The 18,558-nt window shown below is 48.6% G+C and overlaps 4 protein-coding genes across 4 annotated transcripts; 3 read left to right on the forward strand and 1 right to left on the reverse strand.

The window, feature by feature from the left end:
- Positions 1–2,147: 2,147 nt before the first annotated feature.
- desi1b (desumoylating isopeptidase 1b) lies at positions 2,148–4,666 on the reverse strand. The gene is made up of 6 exons (XM_076169709.1): positions 4,323–4,666; positions 4,148–4,169; positions 3,977–4,046; positions 3,749–3,858; positions 3,544–3,666; positions 2,148–3,414 (listed from the first exon to the last, which is right to left on the reverse strand). Exons 1-6 carry the CDS (start codon positions 4,429–4,431, stop codon positions 3,333–3,335), a joined length of 516 nt encoding a protein of 171 aa, XP_076025824.1. The 5' UTR covers positions 4,432–4,666; the 3' UTR covers positions 2,148–3,332.
- A 100-nt stretch (positions 4,667–4,766) lies between these two features.
- xrcc6 (X-ray repair complementing defective repair in Chinese hamster cells 6) lies at positions 4,767–8,907 on the forward strand. The gene is made up of 13 exons (XM_076169712.1): positions 4,767–4,853; positions 5,395–5,470; positions 5,574–5,686; positions 5,818–5,959; positions 6,057–6,308; positions 6,479–6,665; positions 6,746–6,932; positions 7,015–7,183; positions 7,254–7,415; positions 7,604–7,733; positions 7,962–8,062; positions 8,170–8,286; positions 8,365–8,907. The coding sequence occupies exons 2-13, from the start codon at positions 5,398–5,400 to the stop codon at positions 8,562–8,564; spliced, it is 1,833 nt and encodes a 610-aa protein (XP_076025827.1). The 5' UTR covers positions 4,767–4,853; positions 5,395–5,397; the 3' UTR covers positions 8,565–8,907.
- A 95-nt stretch (positions 8,908–9,002) lies between these two features.
- LOC143015613 (GTPase IMAP family member 4-like) lies at positions 9,003–12,214 on the forward strand. The gene is made up of 9 exons (XM_076169660.1): positions 9,003–9,190; positions 9,448–9,532; positions 9,743–9,817; positions 9,921–9,971; positions 10,081–10,131; positions 10,226–10,276; positions 10,412–10,462; positions 10,628–10,669; positions 10,850–12,214. The coding sequence occupies exons 1-9, from the start codon at positions 9,161–9,163 to the stop codon at positions 11,617–11,619; spliced, it is 1,206 nt and encodes a 401-aa protein (XP_076025775.1). The 5' UTR covers positions 9,003–9,160; the 3' UTR covers positions 11,620–12,214.
- Positions 12,215–12,358: 144 nt separating this feature from the next.
- Positions 12,359–18,443, forward strand: josd1 (Josephin domain containing 1). The gene is made up of 5 exons (XM_076169688.1): positions 12,359–12,487; positions 12,967–13,691; positions 13,772–13,900; positions 15,735–15,929; positions 16,327–18,443. Exons 2-5 carry the CDS (start codon positions 13,393–13,395, stop codon positions 16,442–16,444), a joined length of 741 nt encoding a protein of 246 aa, XP_076025803.1. The 5' UTR covers positions 12,359–12,487; positions 12,967–13,392; the 3' UTR covers positions 16,445–18,443.
- The last annotated feature ends 115 nt before the right edge of the window (positions 18,444–18,558 follow it).

Below are 18,558 nucleotides of genomic sequence, written 5' to 3' on the forward strand. Positions count from 1 at the left end.
TAGCAACTAATCTGTGGATCAACTCTTTCTCTGAGCTCTAATTTAGTGAAGCTTCAATTGCCGTCTGAAAACAACGACATCACAACAAGAATTTTGTGGCAGCTTCCACAAAGTGACGTTGTGTTGATCTACAGCCTCAGCAGTGATGTGGTGACATGAAGGAAGTCGAGCATAAGGAAGGAAGCGAGACGTTCTCCTGACCTGAGGTGCAGCAGATGGAGACGTCAGACACTTTCTCTGCTTTCACATGATTCAGTAGTTAGAAGAGAACGTCTGCAGCCAACCAGCGGCTCCTGGACTCGTCTGAACATCAGATGACTTTAAAGGGGGTGTGTCCTGCTCTTTAGTTTGACCTTACGTTCATGTGTAACATCCTTGAGCTTCATGCTGCCCTGACAGCCTCTCTTTGATTGGTCGTTTACTTCCGTAACATGTTTTCATCAACTTATAACATATTTGAATTCACTCACTTATACATCTGGTTAGACATCAAGCACAAGGGCACTGAGCAATTGGCAAAAAGGACTCCAGAACCAGAACCCAAACCTGTGCCAGTATGGAGGAACACAGTCTTTATAATGTGTCTCCTTTAATGTGAGTCCTTCTTAATGAGCAAACTATTACAGACGCTTGACTCCATCTGCCACCTCACAGGCAGACCGCTTAGTAAACGTGCTCATGCGAGGTGAAGTCCTTAAAAACGAGCCGCTCAGACTTCATCCTCACACAACAAAGGCAGCAAAGTCACCTTTCCCTCTTGAGTCCAGACCACAGACAGCAGAGTGAAGGTGTGATCGCACTCTGACGTCCGCCACATCAGCAGTAACCTAATGTGATGTCAGCTTCTAAACCTGTCAGATTTGCTCTTATGACCCCCGGAGCCACACACACACACACACACACACACCTCAACATGTACGAGTGTCTCATTCACTGATCTCACACAGACGAGCACACACACACACACACACACTCACACAGTGGTGGACACTTTGGTGCGACAGAGGCTGCAGGTGGTCGTCTGTGTCTCATTCATGTCTCGTGTTTCGCTTCTGCTTTGTTTTTGTTTTTGAAAGCCAATAAGTTCCAATAAGCAATAGAAAGTTGTTCTTGTTCTTTAGTTTACTTTAGTTTAGTTGTTTCTGAAAATGTTAATAATGTGCAGAACTCAACAAGTGCTTCCAATGTTTCTCTGTATGAAATCTAACTTAACACAATAGAATCCCTTTATACTCGTTTTTTCTATCGGTTTTAATATTTGACATCATTCTTTGTTCTTTGTTATTCATAAATATTGTGTAAATATGTTCAATGGAATTCCCCAGATCTTTTGTTTGAAAAAGGGCTTTATGAAGTCAGACGACATCTTATGAGAGTGTTTGTTCTAGCTGCTGATCACTGCTGTTGGTGTGTGATGTTAGTTTGTGTATCTAAGGTGCATTGTAGAGGATGAGCTGTTGGCATGTTGGACTGCAGGATGAGTCTGGGTCTGTTGCTATGACGCTCTGCAGGGTCAATGATGAAGAGTATAGAATAGTGATACATGTATAAATCCTGAGGTCCAAGCGTGTCAGAGCAGCGGCGTGTTGGTGTGATGCGTTTAGGAGAGACGTGTGTGTATATATGTTCCTCTTTTGACAACTAAAACATTCATTTTTACCCAGAAATGTGATTTGCAGAGAACTGTTAGAAAAAGAAGCTACTTTTAAAGATGAAATATTAAAGAAATCATTGGGAGGCTTTGGGTTCAAGATGTGTTTGTCTTTCTAACACCACTGACTTATGGTTACAGTGTTTACAATTACACTAGATTCATTTATATATGTGCAGTCATGCATTTCATAAGTTTTAATTCGTTGATTCAGACTTAAAACTCCCTTTTCTGTTCAGGGGTTTGGACTTGTGTCTCTTTACTTTGGAGAACTGTGACGTACAGTACATTGTGTGCGCTGGAAGGGCTGCTAATGAGCCTCTAGCGACATCTTGTGGATTTTGTAGCTATTGCATGAACCTACAAAGCACTTGGGCCGAAATCTGGAGTCACACAACGTTCTGGGCAAAAATAACAAGACTGTGATAATGTTTATGTGAAGTGTTGGATGGTGAATGATTCTTTAACAACAAAGCGTTGACACACACACACACAGTAAAGGAAAAAGGACATTTTAATGTTGCAACTGACAAATGTCCAACATACTGCATTAATGTAATACAAGGCGTCTGCAGATGTTCAGAGTTCAGTCTTTTACATGTAAAGACGTCTTTATAAGGAAGCAAAGAGGATTTTTGGCAAAGTTTACTGCAGGCCAGGCCAGTATAAAGATAAATATACTGCATGGTGCTGCTGCCAAAGGAATCCTCCAATTAAGATTAAGATTAAGAAATATTTGTAAAATAGACATTCAAAATAGTTTGTAATGACCTGCAGACAGGTCGTCATAACAACAACATATTAAAACATCCTAGGAGACTATTTAGTCATTACATAAACATACTAACTATAAATAGAGTGACAGATTAATGTCCTTTAGTTTGCGTAACAATTCATGTAGAATTAATTTACAATCCCTGTGTTCGCATTATAAAACTATACAGATTGTTATCATATCTTTAAACCTGAACATATTGTGACATTTGGTGAGAGGCATTGAAAGGTTCACAGCTGTTGCTGCGGCGGCGATCCGCTCGGTGATCGTCAGCTGTTTCACTTTCAAACACAATGAATACAAAGACGATCCAGAACAACAGCTGGTTGATTCAGTGGCTTTACCTATGGAGTGCTGACTGCGTGAGGAAGGTCAAACAATAACAGGAAGTAACCACACCTGCTTCTGTGCTCAACAGCTCTACTGATTTCAAATGTACACTTTTAGCTGTAATGGAATCAAAGTGTGATCAATTCCAATGAGCAGCATTCCTGATAGGAGAGCCATAAATGAACTCTACATCAGGTGAGTAACACACACCCATATGAAGGAGATGATAGAGGAGCTGTGAAGCTTTACTGGTAAAGGTTCATGTTACTGATATGGACAAACATGGCAGTTTAATGAATGCAACTGTTTATATTATGTTAAGTGTCTAACAAGAATGAAGTAAACTCACTGAACACAGCTGTGAGTGTAACTCTAGCCAATCCAGAGCGTCCACTGGGCCCAAAGGCTCCTGCACCCAAAAACTTCCTACCAGTGGAATTTGTAGTAAGTGACCCTGAAGGTGATTAAAGAAGAATCCAAAAATGACAGTTAGTTACTTTGAAAGGTATGTGGAATGTGCGACCCTGAAGTGAACCCAGAGGATCAGGGAGGTCTGATATAAACACAATCCTGCTTCTATCTCTGTCCATTTATGTTGCTGCCTCCGGGATTGATGACGATGGATTCCAGTAATGGACGGAGAGCCTGTCCGAAGGGCCTGAAGAGGACACACAGCAGGGGGGCTGTTAGACTGAGGCTGAAGGGGCCAGACTCAGAGAGAAGACCAACACACACAATCACACGACAACTTGTTTCAGAGCGGCTGCGTGACACTGAGCTGACTCACGTGGAGAGAACTTCAGACGGGAGGTCGGTGATGTACGGAGGGATCTTGTTGCCTGTCAGGAACTGAGCCACCTCGTTGCTGAAGGTGTTACAGTTGTGCTCAAACAGGTTGTAGCTATTACAGCTGAGCAGAGAGAGGAGAGGAAGGGGTGAGAAGGAGACGAAGCTGGGTCAGGAAGGAAAAGAGGATGTGATGGAGCCTGTACCTGTATGTGGACTCGCCCTGGGAGGTCAGGTACTCCATGAAGAGATCCTCCATCACCTCAGTGGTGCCCAGGTCCACTATGGAGTCAGGGTTGCCCAGGGGGGTGCCAGCCTACAAAGTAAACACACACACATACGTAAAGATTGTGTGTATGTGGTTGATTGATATCTGGTCGATATTGAGTGAAGGTGTCTCAGTGTTTGAATCTAACAACAAAGCTGATTCTTACAGGTGCACAGCTGTTGATTCCCTCTCCAACGAAGAAGAACTCCTTCCCGTGGACCACAATAGCTGTGTGCCTGTGAAACAACAAAGCTCCTGATTCCTCACATAAGGAACAAACTTCACAAACCTCATCACAGTTGTTTAATCAGTTAATCAAGAAGAACATTGAACTCACCATATCCCATCAAGCTGCTTCCCTGTAATGATCAAAAGTTGAATTAGGTCAGAGAAACTCTCACTGCACATTAACACATCAATCATTTATGAGGCTCGGAGGCCTCAGTAGCATCCCCGCTGTTTCCTGCTTTCTCTCGCGGGCTGTGGAACACTCTAGCCGGTAAACAACTCACCTAACATGACAGGGCTGAGCTGTCGGGCCATGCCTCTGGACATGTCGTAGATGTAGAGTTTCACCGGGTATGAGTTTGCCTGATCCATGGTGACGCGCAGGTTGATCATAAAATGAAACTTAAGTATAGTATTAGCCGACTCAGTAACCGGCTAGCTGGCTAACACCGAACACAAAGTTTATGTCAACTATGAATAAATACAAAGCGGGGAACTGCAATGACGCAGACACCAAACCCGGATTAAAACGATGTAAATGTACACAGGATGGTGTGTGTGTGTGTGCGAGTGTGTGTGTGTGGGTGACAGCTCAAGCTAGCCGGCGGCTATCAGCTGATCTGCTGCGTCATCACAAGGATGTAAACAACACGCATGACGGTTCAAAACTCAAACCCGCCCCCCCTGCACCAGGATTGGCGGACACGCGTCTGTACTTCAACGCTACTCTCAGCGTGCGTGGTGACGTCAACTGAGCGCGCTACTCATTGAAACTTGTCCGGACTTGTGAACATAAACTAACAACGCGACGCGTAGTAAGTAACTAGATTTACTTTGATTTACTCATCGTCAGCCTTTATAAAGTCTCCATGAGTTCACTCTGTGTTGCGCCGCTGCTTCTGTGCAAAGATGCACTTTAAACAAAGCAACCCGGAACTATAGATGAAGCTAACTGTAGCTAATTACGAGCTAATATCTGATTTTACGGCTTTTAGGATCAACGAGTGTCCATGTTAATTTGTTTGTATTTGTTTTAAATTCCACTGTTGTTTTTTGGCGGAAATAATAAAGATTTGCACATGTGCATTCAGATGTATATGTGTAAACAAATGCAATGGAAACAAAAGAGTCTCATCGATAAACCTCGATGTCTTATAACACATTAATAATGGTGTCATTAAATGGATAAAATGTTTTCTTGTTCATAATTATTGCTTTCCAGTTTGTATTTTCTTCAGTCATATCGGTGTCTTATTAGCAGCTTGGTGAGGTTTTGTGAATGACTGTGTTGATCTCTGTCTCTATCATCAGCATGAGACATTCCGTGTTGAGCTGTTTGCTTCTGTGACTCTCCAGGTCATGGCCGACTGGAATTCCTTCTGCCCAAGTGAGGACGCGGCCGAAGAGCTGGAGGAAGGCGAGGAAGCAGAAGGTGAGAGGGACCACACACACACACCCACCACACATCAGCTCATAGTCGCTGTCACTCTCCATTCAACTCAGGCTCTCTTCTTCTTCATCCACGTCTTCCTCAGGAGACTACAAGGTCACAGGCAGAGACAGTCTGGTGTTCCTGGTTGACGCCTCCAAGGAGATGTTCATCAAAAGAAAAGATGGAGAGCCTTCCAACTTTGACTTGACCATGCAGGTCAGCTGGTCGCTCACCTGTCTGCTGCTGTGTTCTGTGTTCTCTCTCTTTAGTCACAGTAAACATGAGTGGAAGAATCTGACAACATGCTTGATGAGCTTCTAGCTGACTCTTCCCTCCTCTGTGTTCAGTGTGTGCGCACTGTGTACACCAGTAAGATCATCAGCAGCCACAGAGACCTGGTGGCTCTGGTCTTCTACGGCACAGAACAGAGCAAAAACCCCAGGAACTCCTTCAAGCACGTTTACATCTACCACGACCTGGATGAGCCCGGTACGCCTCAAGATCCAACCCCACCATGGTCCTGTCGTCTTCGATTCCTGCTTTTAAATCCCTAAGCATGGTGTTCTTCTTCTCTTATTGTCCACAGGCGCCCAGCGAGTTCAGGGCGTGGACGCCCTGCGGGGGGAGAAGGGCGCCAAGTTGGCGTCGGAGCAGATGGGGAGCGGCGAGACGTCTCTGGGCGACGCCCTGTGGTGCTGCGCAAACCTGTACAGCGACATCAAGCTGCGGCTCTCACACAAGCGGCTCATGCTGTTCACCTGCAGGGACCAGCCACACGAGGGCGACAGTGGGAAGGACCGGCAGGCTCGCACCAAGGCCGGGGACCTCCAAGGGACGGGTGGGTCTGACAGACACACTGCCATACTCACACTCACCTGCTCCTGTTTATACTCTTATATGTTCTTATTGTCAGTGTAACATTTAAAACACATTTATCTCAGCTGTAAGTCCTAATCTGCTGTGTTTAGCTCGTATGAAGCCTCACTGGAGCTCTTCCTCCTCTTTAAGGTGTGGTCATTGACTTAATGCACCTGATGAAACCCGGTGGCTTCGACGTCTCGCTTTTCTTCCGCGACGTCATCAGTCCACCAGAGGACGAGAGTCAGCTGGGGCTGCAGGTGGACGCCTGTGAGAAGCTGGAGGACCTCCAGAAGAGGGTCCGGGCCAAGGAGCAGAAGAAGAGAGCCACATCCAGGTAGAGACGTGAAGCCGTGTCAGTCTGCATGCAGAATCCCACCCTCCCTCCTCTTCTTCACTCCTCTCTCTGCTCTCTAGAATTAGTCTGTGTCTAGGCGAGGGCATGAACGTGGCGGTGGGAATTTACTCGACCGCTGTGACGGCCCGCAAACCCACCGCAGTGAGACTGTACAGGGAGAGCAACGAGCCGGTGCGCAGCAAGACCAGAACCTTCCACACACAGACAGGAAGCCTGCTGCTGCCCAGCGAGATCAAGAAAGCCCTGGTGAGGACGGAGCCTGAGGGCCAGACCCCGACCCAAACCAAACTCTGCCATAAAGTGAGACAGAGCTGTGTTTGTGCTCCAGGTGTACGGGAAGAAGCAGATTGTGATGGAGAAGGACGAGGTGGACGCCATCAAGAAGTTTGACGACCCCGGAATGTTTCTGATCGGGTTCAAACCGATGGAGAAGCTGAAGCTGCACCACCACATGCGTCCCTCTGTCTTCATCTACCCTGAAGAGGAGCAGGTCAAAGGTACGGGCCGGCTCAGCTTCATGCACCTTTCAATCCAGACGTCTGTGTGTGACTGATCTGTGATCCTCAGGCAGCGCGTGTGTGTTCTCCGCCCTGCTGACTAAGTGCAGCGAGAAGAACGTGTTCGCCATGTGCCGCTACATCCCCCGCCGGAACATGCCGCCCAGGTTTTTGGCGCTGGTGCCTCAGAAAGAGGAAACGGATGAAGGGAGAGTCCAGACAACGCCACCAGGTACAAACACAGAGATCCAGGCTCCACGGGGTCTCAGTCACATGACAGAGGGGACAAACATGTTTACATACTGGGAGAAAACTTCTTCATCTCTAGTGTCTCTGTCTCTGTCTGTCTCTCTCTGTCTCTCTCTGTCTCTGTCTCTCTCTCCCTCTGTCTCTCTCTCTCTCTCTCTCTCTCTCTGTCAGGCTTTAACGGCATCTTCCTGCCGTACGCTGACGACATCCGGACCCTGGACCCCCCCAAGCACCCGTCTGCCTCCACCACTCAGGTGGACAAGATGAAGCAGATCGTCTCTAAGCTCCGTTTCAGATACAGGTAGCTCCATGAATAAATGATTACAGGGGCCCAGCAAGAGGAGAGGAGTGTATCTATGTCTTAATGGGGTTGAACAGAATCCCAGGGAGCTGCTGCCCGGTAGCTTCATTCAGGACTTGAGTCTGACACACATTAACACATAGGACTCCATGTTCTGTAGGGAACACTGGGGAATGTGAAGCATTCATGAGTTTAAAACACTAAAGTCTCTCTGGTGTTCAACTGCAGGGCCGACGCTTTTGAGAACCCGGTCCTGCAGCAGCACTACAGGAACCTGGAGGCCTTGGCTCTGGACATGAACGTTCCAGAATCCACAGAGGACCTCATCAGTGAGACGCACACACACACGCACACTCAGTAGAGCCGGATGATCGCCCCTTCCTCTCTCTTTCTCTCTCTCTCGTTCTTCATCCGTCTCTCTCTTCCTCTCTCTCAGTGCCGAAGCTGGAGCAGATGGACGGCCGCCTGGGTCCTCTGGTGCAGGAGTTTAAGGATCTGGTCTATCCTGCCGACTACAACCCCGAGGGGAAACCAGCCGCTAAACGCAGAGCAGGTCAGAGCCCAACACGTCAACACAACACTGAAGTCTGAAGTGAGTCGGTCCAGATGTTTAACCGCCCGTCACTTACAGCTGATTCCGGAGGCGGAGCCGAGAAGAAGCCCAAAGCGGAGGTGTCGGAGAGCGAGCTGAGGGCGCACGTGCAGGACGGCACCCTGGGAAAGCTGACGGTGCCGGTGCTGAAGGAGGCCTGCAAGCAGTTTGGAGTTAAAACCACCGGGACCAAGAAGCAGGAGCTGATGGACGCTCTGACTGCCAAGCTGGGCTCATAAGGACCAGAATCTAACCTCATCATGTCTGTATGATGTCATACTGGTTCATGTTCAGGAGCACTAACCTTCACCAATGACACTTTTCTCTCTGAGTCGCCATAACGACCCGAACCTGCATGTGTGTGTACATTTGAGCCTCTTAAGTTTTAGTCAGAGCGGTCCTGCTACTCCATACCACCAACCTGTAAGGGACAGGAGCAGCCAGCAGGTGGCGCACTAGCAGGACAGGCCTGACTCCAGTTGTCTTGGTTAGAACCTCCTCTGAATCCATTGTACTCCATATTTCTCATAACTGGAATGATATTTGATAAACATTTGTAATAAAAACCTGAATCTGCCTCTGGTGTGGTGCAGCGTTTCCTGTTCTTCCTGTCGGATCAGAGAGAAAGCTGCAGGTGTGTCAGTGGAGGTGTGGCAGCATACCTGTGTGTGTGTGTGTGTGTGTGTGTGTGTGTGTGTGTGTTGCTGCATTGTTACAGCACATACAGTGAGCCGTGTTCCCGCTGAGGCAGGCCGGCACAGGTTCATGCCTCTGCAGGGAGGAGGAGGAGGAGGAGGAAGAGGAGGCCGCACCACGTGTGAGCCGCGTCACGTTTATGGTGTTTACTCGCTCAGACCAGGCGCAGGTAACACAGCTCCACACACATCTCTGTCTTTACTATGTTTAGCATATGTAATGTCTGTGGTGTGTCAGGTCTCATGTTTGGGTGTGTAGATCAGCTGACAGCTCGTCACAGATGGAACCTGTAACCATGTGTCTGTTTTGACTGATAACACTGAGCAGGACGTGTTTGTGTTCCTTAAGTTACATTTCAGTTGATTTGGAAACAGTGTTGCGACTCACTCGTGACCTTTGGTGTTAATCTGAACTTTGACCTCATAGATTCTTAGTGGGGGCGAGTGTGAGGGTCTGGTGCAGATGAAGATGGAGACGGAATGTAAATGCAACTCTGATGAGGCTGTCACAGGTGAGGACATGACAAATAAAGGACTGTCATGGTCTGTGATGATTGTTTACACTGAGTTAGTTGTTGATCTTAGTTGTTGAACAGCTTCACTCCAGCTGGATCACTCAAAGGGGCCTTTGGTTTCTCTTTGCATCTAAACCTGCACACACACATACATACACACATTCAGAGTGTTTACAGAGTGTGTGTTTGTCTCATGTGTTGTTGCAGGCGTGTGGAGTAATAACAGCGTGCAGATGGGAGCCTTCACCCTGGTTGGATATCTGCTCTACAGGTTCTCACAGAGTCAGTACAAGACAGTTTAAACCTCTGTCTCTGCCCTCAGTGTCCACATAATGACATCATCTATAAACCATCACATTCCTTATTCCTCCCTTTGTCCCTGCAGCCCTTCCAGCTCTGATCCGATGGCCGATTCGTATCTTCTGCTCTCTGACTGGTGGGTTTGGAATACACAACTATGAATCATCACGAATAAGATAAAAGCCTGAATGTGTGTGTGTGTGTGATATGAAGTAGATGTCTTTAATCAGCTGTTTGTGTCTCAGGCCTGTCGGCGCTGTGGGGCTGGGTGAGCCGCCTGGTGGGAACCATCCGGGGTACAGAATACAGCAGATAATTTGTCACCTTTCACCTATAAAGCTACAAACATCAATCTGTATTCTGATTGGCTCCGTCTCTCTTGTGTCTCAGCATTCCAGACGCTTTTTAAATGGATGTCTCGCATCTGGCGCTTTATGGCAGGTGAGAGCTCGACTTGTTTTAGTTGTTTCCTCTTTGTTCCCTTTGAAAGAGGCCTTTAGGTGAAGATGGAACAGTGACTGGGTTGTGAAAGTGAATCTGTGTTTGTAACTAAACTCCTTCCTGCTCCTCCATCAGCTGTGCCCTCCAAGTTCAAGTGGCTGCTTGCCTTCTCCCATACTGTCATCAGTAAGTTTGCCTTCATTTCCCTCCTCCATGTTTTGTTTTTTATTGTTTGTCTGTTGGCGGCCATCTCCATCCAAACCTTCTTCTTCTTTTTCTTCTTCTTTTTCTTCTTCTTCTTCTTCTTCTTTTTCTTTTTCTTCTTCTTCTTCTTCTTCTTCTTCTTCCCAGACTTCCTCAAGCATCTGGAGTCGGTGTTCACGCACAGCGAACGTGAGTCTAAAGGTTTTCTGGTGCTGCTGTTCTCTTGTTTGTCAGCTGCCACAATGAAAAATATCTCCCTGTATAATCCCATCATCACATCCTCATGCTCCTTAAACTGCACCTGAGGAAGACCTGAATAAGTCTAAGATGTTCTGCTGATGATATTCATCTCCTAATAACTTGCTGCAGGTTCATCCCAAGACAAACAGAGGCTGGCATCAGATCCGACCTCCAGCAGCAGCCTGAGCCCCCACACTTCTCGCCCCAGCAGGGACACGGGCCTGAGGTTGATCCTCCTGGGTCCCTCTGGTGGGGGACGGACCTCGCTGGCAAGAACTTTGTTGGGCAGCAGTGTAGCCCAGACCAGGATGCCTGATGGTCCCCTGATGGAAAGCACCAAGCTGAAGATGTTGGTGGATGACAGAGAGGTTACAGTGATTGATACTCCGGATCTGCTGGGGCCGTCTTTGGGAGGCTGTAAGAGAGCCTTGGAAGCTCTACGGAGCATCCAGCTCAGCAGTCCTGGTCCGCATGCTTTCCTCCTGGTGATCCGAGCCCCGGGCTCCAGCTTGGTGGTCGACCAAGATGTGTCCCAGGCAGTCCAAGCCACCATGGAGCTGTTTGGAGTCGAGGTCAGAGGACACATTGTCCCTGTGCTCACCCACGGAGACCGTCTGGCTCCGTCACGTACTGAGCATCAGCTGCTGGAGGAGGACGCTGGAGGTCTCAGAGCAGCCCTGACTCTCTGTGGACAGAGACCTGAGCTCGTGGACAACAGGCCAGACTGCCCCACAGAGGTGCAGGCACTGGTCCGTGGGAAGGTGTTGGGGCGAGTAGCTGAGGTGGAGACACTGAGGGGACATTTCGTCCACGAGCTGCAAAAGAGGGAGGACGACATCAAGCAGGAGCTGTTGACTGACATGGCCTCGGCACTGAGCAGACAACTAGGACACATGTGACCGCTTTGTGTTTGTGTTTGTGTGTGTGTGTGTGTGTGTGTGTGTGTGTGTGTGTGTGTGTGTGAGAGAGATTTGACAAGGGACAAGGGTGAAACTTTGATACCGTTATAAAATAAATATGGCAGTGGCATTTAGATACTGTATGTCTGATCGCAATGGCGCCCCCTGTTGGCTTCATGTACTAACTAACACTCGTGCTTTATTGCAACTCTGCCTGAAACGTTGAGAGATTAATAAATAATCCTTTACATGTTTTGTCTTTGGTAAAGATCTTTAACATTAAAAACAGCAAACAGTACAAACAACGTTTACTCTCATGTTTCCCCTTTAGAAGATACTTTAAAACAAAACAACTGGATAAGATAAAGATTTGATACCTGAAAATGACATTTGGTGACGTCTACATCATTACAGAAGTGTTACGTCTTGTTTTGTTGACATACAGTGAAGCTCAGCACAGCCTCCCGACTCCAAGGTCACGAGTTCAAACCCAGCCTGGGGCGAGACCTGTTACACCTCAACAACAAGCCGCACAAAACAAACACGACAACTTCCAAACTTTTAAAAAACTCAACTTGCAAAACTTTGTTGTAAATGTTGTGAATAAAATAATTAATAAAAGTTGTCGGGGGTCTTAAATGTCAAAGTTTGTCAGTTTGGGAGGAAGGGGCCGCGCGCTGTGACGCAGGCGGTGACAGGGTAACACGGAGCCAGGGGAGCCGCACTGCGCATGCCCAGGAGAAGGAGAGAGAGAGTGATAGAGAGAGCAGGAAAAGTGCTGGAGACAAAGGAGTGAGCGGCTCCGGGAGGAAAAGCGCAGATTTGGGGCCGAACCGCGTGTGTGTGTGTCGGTCCATGAAGGCGTCAGGTCAGTGTCGAGTGTGTGTGAGTGTGTTTAGTGTGTGTGGTCACGTACGTGGGGCTGCCAGCGAGACCCGAAGGAGGCAGATGAGTTTAACTATCAGCTGCATCGGTCCAGGTTCGGTTCGAGGGCGACACATCGGTGTGTGTGTGTGTGTGTGTGTGTGTGTGTGTGTGTGTGTGTGTGTGTGTGTGTGTGTGTGTGTGCTCGCGCGTCGCTGTCTGTCAGGCTCAGCTAGCTTACTGAGTGTTTACCTTCTCTCCACTCCGCCTGTTAGCGTCTGTCTGCCAGCACAACTACTAGAGTGTGTGTGTGTGTGTGTATCAGATGTAATTATATCATATTTATGTGTCATTAAATGTGAAGTTGATCTCCTCTCTCTCCTTATAAGAGGACTCTGGAAACTAAAGTCCACATTATTAAGTAATCAGTCTAAATGAAAATGTTTTGTTTTCTTTCTCTCTCTCTTTCTTTCTCTGCTCCAGTGGAAGTGAGGCTTCAGCCGGACGATGGAAAGAACTGCAGAGCTATAGGCTGGATGGAAACAAGCATCACACACTCGCACGCACACACACGCTGGCAGTGTGCTGGTCTGTAGCCTGTTGGAGTCGGTGTGTGTGTGTGTGTCTGGACCTTCAGTCTGTAGCTTCTGCCCCCCCGCTGTGCTGTGACCTTTATCCAGAGCAGGTGCAGCCCTGTTAAACACACCCAGGCCTCATTTACCTTACAGCCCCCCCCCCCCCCCCCCCCCCCCCCCCCCCATTATACACACACACACAAGCGCCTCTCTTCCAAGAGGCTGAGAGGTTGCCATGGCAATGGTCGTTATGGTCCCGATGTAGCGTCGCGTGCGTAGCAGCTGAGGAGGAAGCGGCGGAGCTGGAGGTGCTGCTGGTGCTGGAGGTCCGGGGATGGGGAGCGCTCCGTACCCAGGGGGCCGGGGGAGGGGGGGCCTGCAGGAGCTGGGCTGCATGCCCTGGAAGGTCAGCAAGCAGAAAGGAGGGGGGGAGGCAGGGGCGGAGGAGAGGAGGGATCTCTCATCCTCCTCTTCCTCCCTCAACCACCCCCTGCCCCCCCAGGCCTCTGTGAGCCCTCCGACCATCTACCACGAGAAGCAGAGGAGGGAGCTGTGCGCCCTGCACGCCCTCAACAACGTCTTCCAGGATGGGACGGCGTTCAGCAGGGACACGCTTCAGGAGATCTACCAGAGGTGAGCCAGAGGCCAGAACACACAGGGGGCTTACATGGACACCATCCTCATCCTCACCTCTGTGCCGCTTCCTCCTGCAGACTCTCTCCCAGCACTCTGGTGACGCCTCACAAGAAGAACATGCTGGGAAACGGGAACTACGACGTAAACGTCATCATGGCCGCCCTGCAGACTCGTGGCTTTGAGGCGGTTTGGTGGGACAAGAGAAGGTGAGGAGGCTTTGTTTACTTTGGGTTTGATGCTTAATGTGCAGAATGTCAGCCTCAGAGTCAGGGACACTCCTGGACAGACATGTGTGTGTGAACGTGTGTGAACGTGTGTGAACGTGTGTGAACGTGTGAGAACAGCGGTGACCTTTGCCCGTTAATGGACCTGAGATTGTGTTTGCGTCAGTGTGAAAGAGGGAGTGAGGGAACATCCCAGCACCAGGTAGTTCCTGCTCCTGCTGGTGTGTGTGTGTGTGTGTGTGTGTGTGTGTGTGTGTGTGTGTGTGTGTGTGTGTGTGTGTGTGTGTGTGTGTGTGTGTGTGTGTGTGTGTGTGTGTGTGTGTGTGTGTGTGTGTGTGTGTGTGTGTGTGTGTGTGTGTGCAAGGTGCTCAGGTCACTCTTACAGCGGGGCCGAGCTGAAAGGAGACAGGGACGTGATAAGGAGAGACAGTATGACCTCATCACTTCCCCGTTTGGCGCGCACGAGCGTCGGCATGACGACCGTGATGCTCTGACATATGCACCGCTCAGCTGTTCGCCCTCGTTCTCACGTTGCCGACGCTGGAATCCTCCTGACTTGCCATTAGAAGGCTGCATAGAAAGGGGCGTGGCCTAAATGCCGCCCTGTAAATGGATGGTAAACGTTGTAAAGAGGCTCGGCGTGTCCCCTGTGTGTGTGTGTCCCCTGTGTGTGTGTCCCCTGTGTGTATGTGGCCTGCTGCTCCGGGGTCTCAGATGAGCTGATTGATGAGTCAGCACAGCAACTTATCTGACTTCCTTCATTATCAGTCAGCTGAGGACTTTGTTTTATCAGTCGAATGTGAATGTTGTCTGAAAGGTCGTTTTCCTGTTTCCCTGTCGAGAACAAAACAGGAACACAATCAGAGCGGCCTGAGATCTGATAACTCCGACAAAAACAAAGTTCTGTGTTTGTCTACTGCTCGATAAACACGAAGGCGCTGCTCTAAATGCAGAGCAGCATCCAGACCACAGAGCGGCTGGACACACGTCAGACTGGAGGAAGTGTGTCTCACTCTCACAGGTCACTCATCCACACCTCACACCGATCACCCAACACACACCAGGAAGCCTCGTCTCTGCTGATCTCAGGCTTCTGTACTCAGACGTACTAATCTCATTTAGTCCTTAAATATGTATACATACATTTCATCCTGTTATTGTGCTTACATGACAATTAAAAAAGTTAATTTATCCCTTTTTAAATGGAGGAAGAATGAGGATCTGTGTCTCCTTTCAACCCAGAACACTTGTCTTCATCCATTCTTGCATGAAGGAGGCGTTGTGATCAAACTTATGGCCCTGGTGTTTATAATGAAGCCTGCTCTGTTTTGATAACCTCCTTCTTGGCGTGTCCAGTCCACGTTAATCAGCTGTGAGGACAGACGCCGTCCCCTTCACGACGCCCGTGTGTCTCGCTGGTTGTTTGTATTCAAGATTTCCAACATCTTTGGCTGGAGATCTGACCATTAAAATTGCCAGCCCTTTCCTTTAATAATGAGGAGGAGTGATCCATAACGTCCTGCCTCACAGCTGCAGCATCACAGAGAGAAGCAGCTTCAACTTAATGAAAGGGTGGGACAGTTCCACTACAGTCCTACATCACTAAATGGGATAAATGATGGGGAGGGAAGTCGTCTGGCCATCTCTATTGTGTAATCGCCTCTATTGTGTCGTCCAAAGTCAACAACTGAATACTCTCATCTGAAACTCACAACTTTACTCTGCTGAGCCTCCTGCTCCAAAGAGAAAAGTACAAATAGTGGAGGGTGCCTTTGTGTATTTATGTGTGTGTGTGTGTGTGTGTGTGTGTGTGCAGGGATGTGGGCAGCATCGACCTGTCCAACGTCACAGGCTTCATCCTCAACGTGCCGTCAAACCTGCGCTGGGGGCCTCTGAGGCTGCCGCTCAAACGCCAGCACTGGATAGGCGTCAGAGAGGTGGGCGGAGTCTATTACAACCTGGACTCCAAGCTGCGCGGGCCGCAACCCATCGGCAACCCGGATGAGCTCAGGTGTGTGAATGTGTGTGCATGTGTGCCTCTTCACTGCTATGATGAAGATTTACATGTATTGGGTCAAACATTTGCTACTCTGAGCTGTTGTGAGCTGGTGTGTGTGTGTGTGTGTGTGTGTGTGTGTGTGTGTGTGTGTGTGTGTGTGAGAGTGTGTGTGTGTGTGTGTGATACAGACTGTATCCATGTTTACATGACGGTTTAGGGTTCTGTAGCCTGTATTCAGCTCTACAGTGCCACTCTGTGGACAATCTGGGTAACTGCATTTATTGCTACAAACCTAGAAGTCCATTAATTCTTCAGTTTTTAGTTTTCCTCTGCTCTGCCTCTTCTGGTTCTATACTCTATATGTACGCTGCCTCTCACCTTCATGTCTGTGACTCATTGTTCCTCTCAGGAAGTTCCTCCGCCAGCAGCTGCGAGGGAAGAACTGTGAACTCCTCCTGGTGGTCACGGAGGAGGTGGAGGCGCAGCAGACGTGGCGGTCGGACGGCTGTGAGGGGCGAACGGGCTGACCGACCGACTGATTGACCGACCGACTGACTGACCAGGCTGACGGTGGGATCATAAGGGAGGCGTTCCCTCCTGGCCCGTTAGGTTTGGTTAACACGGCCGTTGCTGGACTCGCCAAGCAATGAAGGAAGCAAACACGTAACGTACAGGGAGAATCGCCAATAATCAGTCCGTCACTCGCGGCGTCGCTCAGACTGACACAACGTCGCCGTTATAATTTACGTTTCAGCTGTTTTTTGTGTTTTTATATCTCAACTATTTTTCAGTGTCATTTTTGGGTTTTTGTTTCCAAAGCTGGAGTTCAGACTGTGTGTGTCTGTGTCTCTCCCTTCATGCTGTGTGATTGTCTCTCTCTCTCCCTGTCTCTCTCTCTCACCCGTGCCCCCTTTGCCCCCTCACCTTAGCGTGACCGTATCTCCATCTCCCTCACTCCTGCTGTCCCCTTTGATGTCACACAACGTTGTATTTCGTCCTGTCCCTGATGCTGACACAGACACACACTCACACACACACTTTTTATAGTGCAACAGAGCAATGCAAACACCAGGCCAAGCACTCCCTCTAGTGGATGTTTGCCACCTCTTTCTTATTTTATAGTATTTAGTCTCAGTATTCATCAGTGCTGGATTTCAGTGTGATACTACACAAGCTCCGCCCCCAGGACCCTCTTTGTTGTTGATTAAAGGGCAAACACACGCCGGCCTCTGTAGTTTCCCTCTGTAGCACAGGAGCTCGGCCCACACAGGAACTCCCCCCCCCCCCCCCTTCCTCTTCTTCTTCAGTCATTTGTGTCAAAACCTGCCAAATACAGCTTACAGACAATGTCAGGAACTAACTAGAAAAGTTGTTTTGTTTGTGGTCAAAAAGGGAAGTTTGCTTTACAAAAGGAAGAGAAAGAAGAAATCAGTCAGAGTGGAAGGAAAAGAGAAAGTAGACTGGACGAGCACATGTCCAGACAGACGACCAAGCCTTATGAGAGAGCCCACTGAGGATGATGATGATGATGATGAGAGTGATGTCATCCCAGCTGATTGATCTGTGAGCTACAGACTGTTTATACTTTACACGTATTGTCTGTTGTGGACAATATTGGCCTTAACTTGTTTACATTGAAGACGACATGCGTTTCTCTTGAAGATGAAGAGGGGCCGCACACGTCCAGCCCGTTTTGTTGTTGAGTTGTACTCAGATGCACTAAATTACTGTAAATCTAAAGAAGAAGAAGAAGCAGCCGAGGCGACTCACTAACGTCTGATGATCCTTTATTTTTCTCAGCCAAGGACTTGAAATAGTTTGATTTTATAAAGACGAGATATCACACGGACCTGGAATGAGACGCTTCAGTCCCGGCCCTGTCTGTAGACCTTTAATGTCATTATCGTGACGATGATGATGATGATGATGATGATGCTGTGCTCCTTCCTCACGGACACACTGGAGCGTTGGCTGCAGTGGGATGAGGCATTGCTGTCAATCACAGCCAGCTGAGGTTTGGCCTGAAGAGGAACCAATCACCTCGTTACTATGGCGACTCACTATTTTGCATTAAGTCATTTAAAGGGGGAGGGGCCTCACTGCATCAGATTCACTTTACTGGGCTTGTGGATCACTATTCAGCACGTGTGACCAGGCTGTGAGGGAGACGTGACCTCTATGACATCACAGGGGTGTCGGTGCAATGCTTTTGAACACTAAAGTCACTCCTAGAGGTCAAGTATGTTGACCCCCACTGCGTCTGACCTGTTGATAACCTGAAAGGACGTGAGCCCTGCGTTGGGCATCAACAGGAAGAACCCCTATGATGTCATAGAGGTGTGTTTGCCTGACGTTGCACATTTCTAAAGCCTTTACACAAAACTGGTGTTAAATCAGTGGTGGAACCCCCTCTAAGATTCTGTATTTGTTGCCATGACAATCCATTCATCACCTCTAATCAAGAAGTTGTGATTAAATGTCACTGTATTTTCCTTTTTTTGCATAAAAATAAAATGCCTATAGTGTTACTCTATGCTGCTGTGTGTGTGTGTGGAGCTGAATCCTCCTCAGCTGCCTGGGAATGTAGTGCTCTCATGATGATGACGATGAGAAAGAGGAGGGGGGGGGCGGTCGAGCGCGA

The sequence above is a fragment of the Genypterus blacodes genome, unplaced genomic scaffold, assembly GCF_046128005.1.
Source record: "Genypterus blacodes isolate CSIRO-AG114 ecotype Tasmania unplaced genomic scaffold, CSIRO-AGI_Gbla_v1 ptg000209l_1, whole genome shotgun sequence".
NCBI lineage: Eukaryota > Metazoa > Chordata > Actinopteri > Ophidiiformes > Ophidiidae > Genypterus > Genypterus blacodes.

Excerpts from the sequence above, each read along its gene's own strand:
- desi1b (XM_076169709.1), bottom strand. The coding sequence starts at position 4,431 with ATGATCAACCTGCGCGTCACCATGGATCAGGCAAACTCATACCCGGTG. Across the intron at positions 3,859-3,976 it reads GAATCAACAGCTGTGCACCT|GCTGGCACCCCCCTGGGCAA; the intron begins GTAAGAATCAGC and ends TTTACTTTGTAG. Across the intron at positions 3,415-3,543 it reads CCGTCTGAAGTTCTCTCCAC|GCCCTTCGGACAGGCTCTCC; the intron begins GTGAGTCAGCTC and ends TGTCCTCTTCAG.
- xrcc6 (XM_076169712.1), top strand. The coding sequence starts at position 5,398 with ATGGCCGACTGGAATTCCTTCTGCCCAAGTGAGGACGCGGCCGAAGAG. Across the intron at positions 5,960-6,056 it reads CCACGACCTGGATGAGCCCG|GCGCCCAGCGAGTTCAGGGC; the intron begins GTACGCCTCAAG and ends TATTGTCCACAG. Across the intron at positions 7,184-7,253 it reads TGAAGAGGAGCAGGTCAAAG|GCAGCGCGTGTGTGTTCTCC; the intron begins GTACGGGCCGGC and ends TGTGATCCTCAG.
- LOC143015613 (XM_076169660.1), top strand. The coding sequence starts at position 9,161 with ATGGTGTTTACTCGCTCAGACCAGGCGCAG. Across the intron at positions 10,132-10,225 it reads CCTGGTGGGAACCATCCGGG|CATTCCAGACGCTTTTTAAA; the intron begins GTACAGAATACA and ends CTTGTGTCTCAG. Across the intron at positions 10,670-10,849 it reads GGTGTTCACGCACAGCGAAC|GTTCATCCCAAGACAAACAG; the intron begins GTGAGTCTAAAG and ends AACTTGCTGCAG.
- josd1 (XM_076169688.1), top strand. The coding sequence starts at position 13,393 with ATGGGGAGCGCTCCGTACCCAGGGGGCCGGGGGAGGGGGGGCCTGCAG. Across the intron at positions 13,692-13,771 it reads CTTCAGGAGATCTACCAGAG|ACTCTCTCCCAGCACTCTGG; the intron begins GTGAGCCAGAGG and ends TTCCTCCTGCAG. Across the intron at positions 13,901-15,734 it reads GTTTGGTGGGACAAGAGAAG|GGATGTGGGCAGCATCGACC; the intron begins GTGAGGAGGCTT and ends GTGTGTGTGCAG.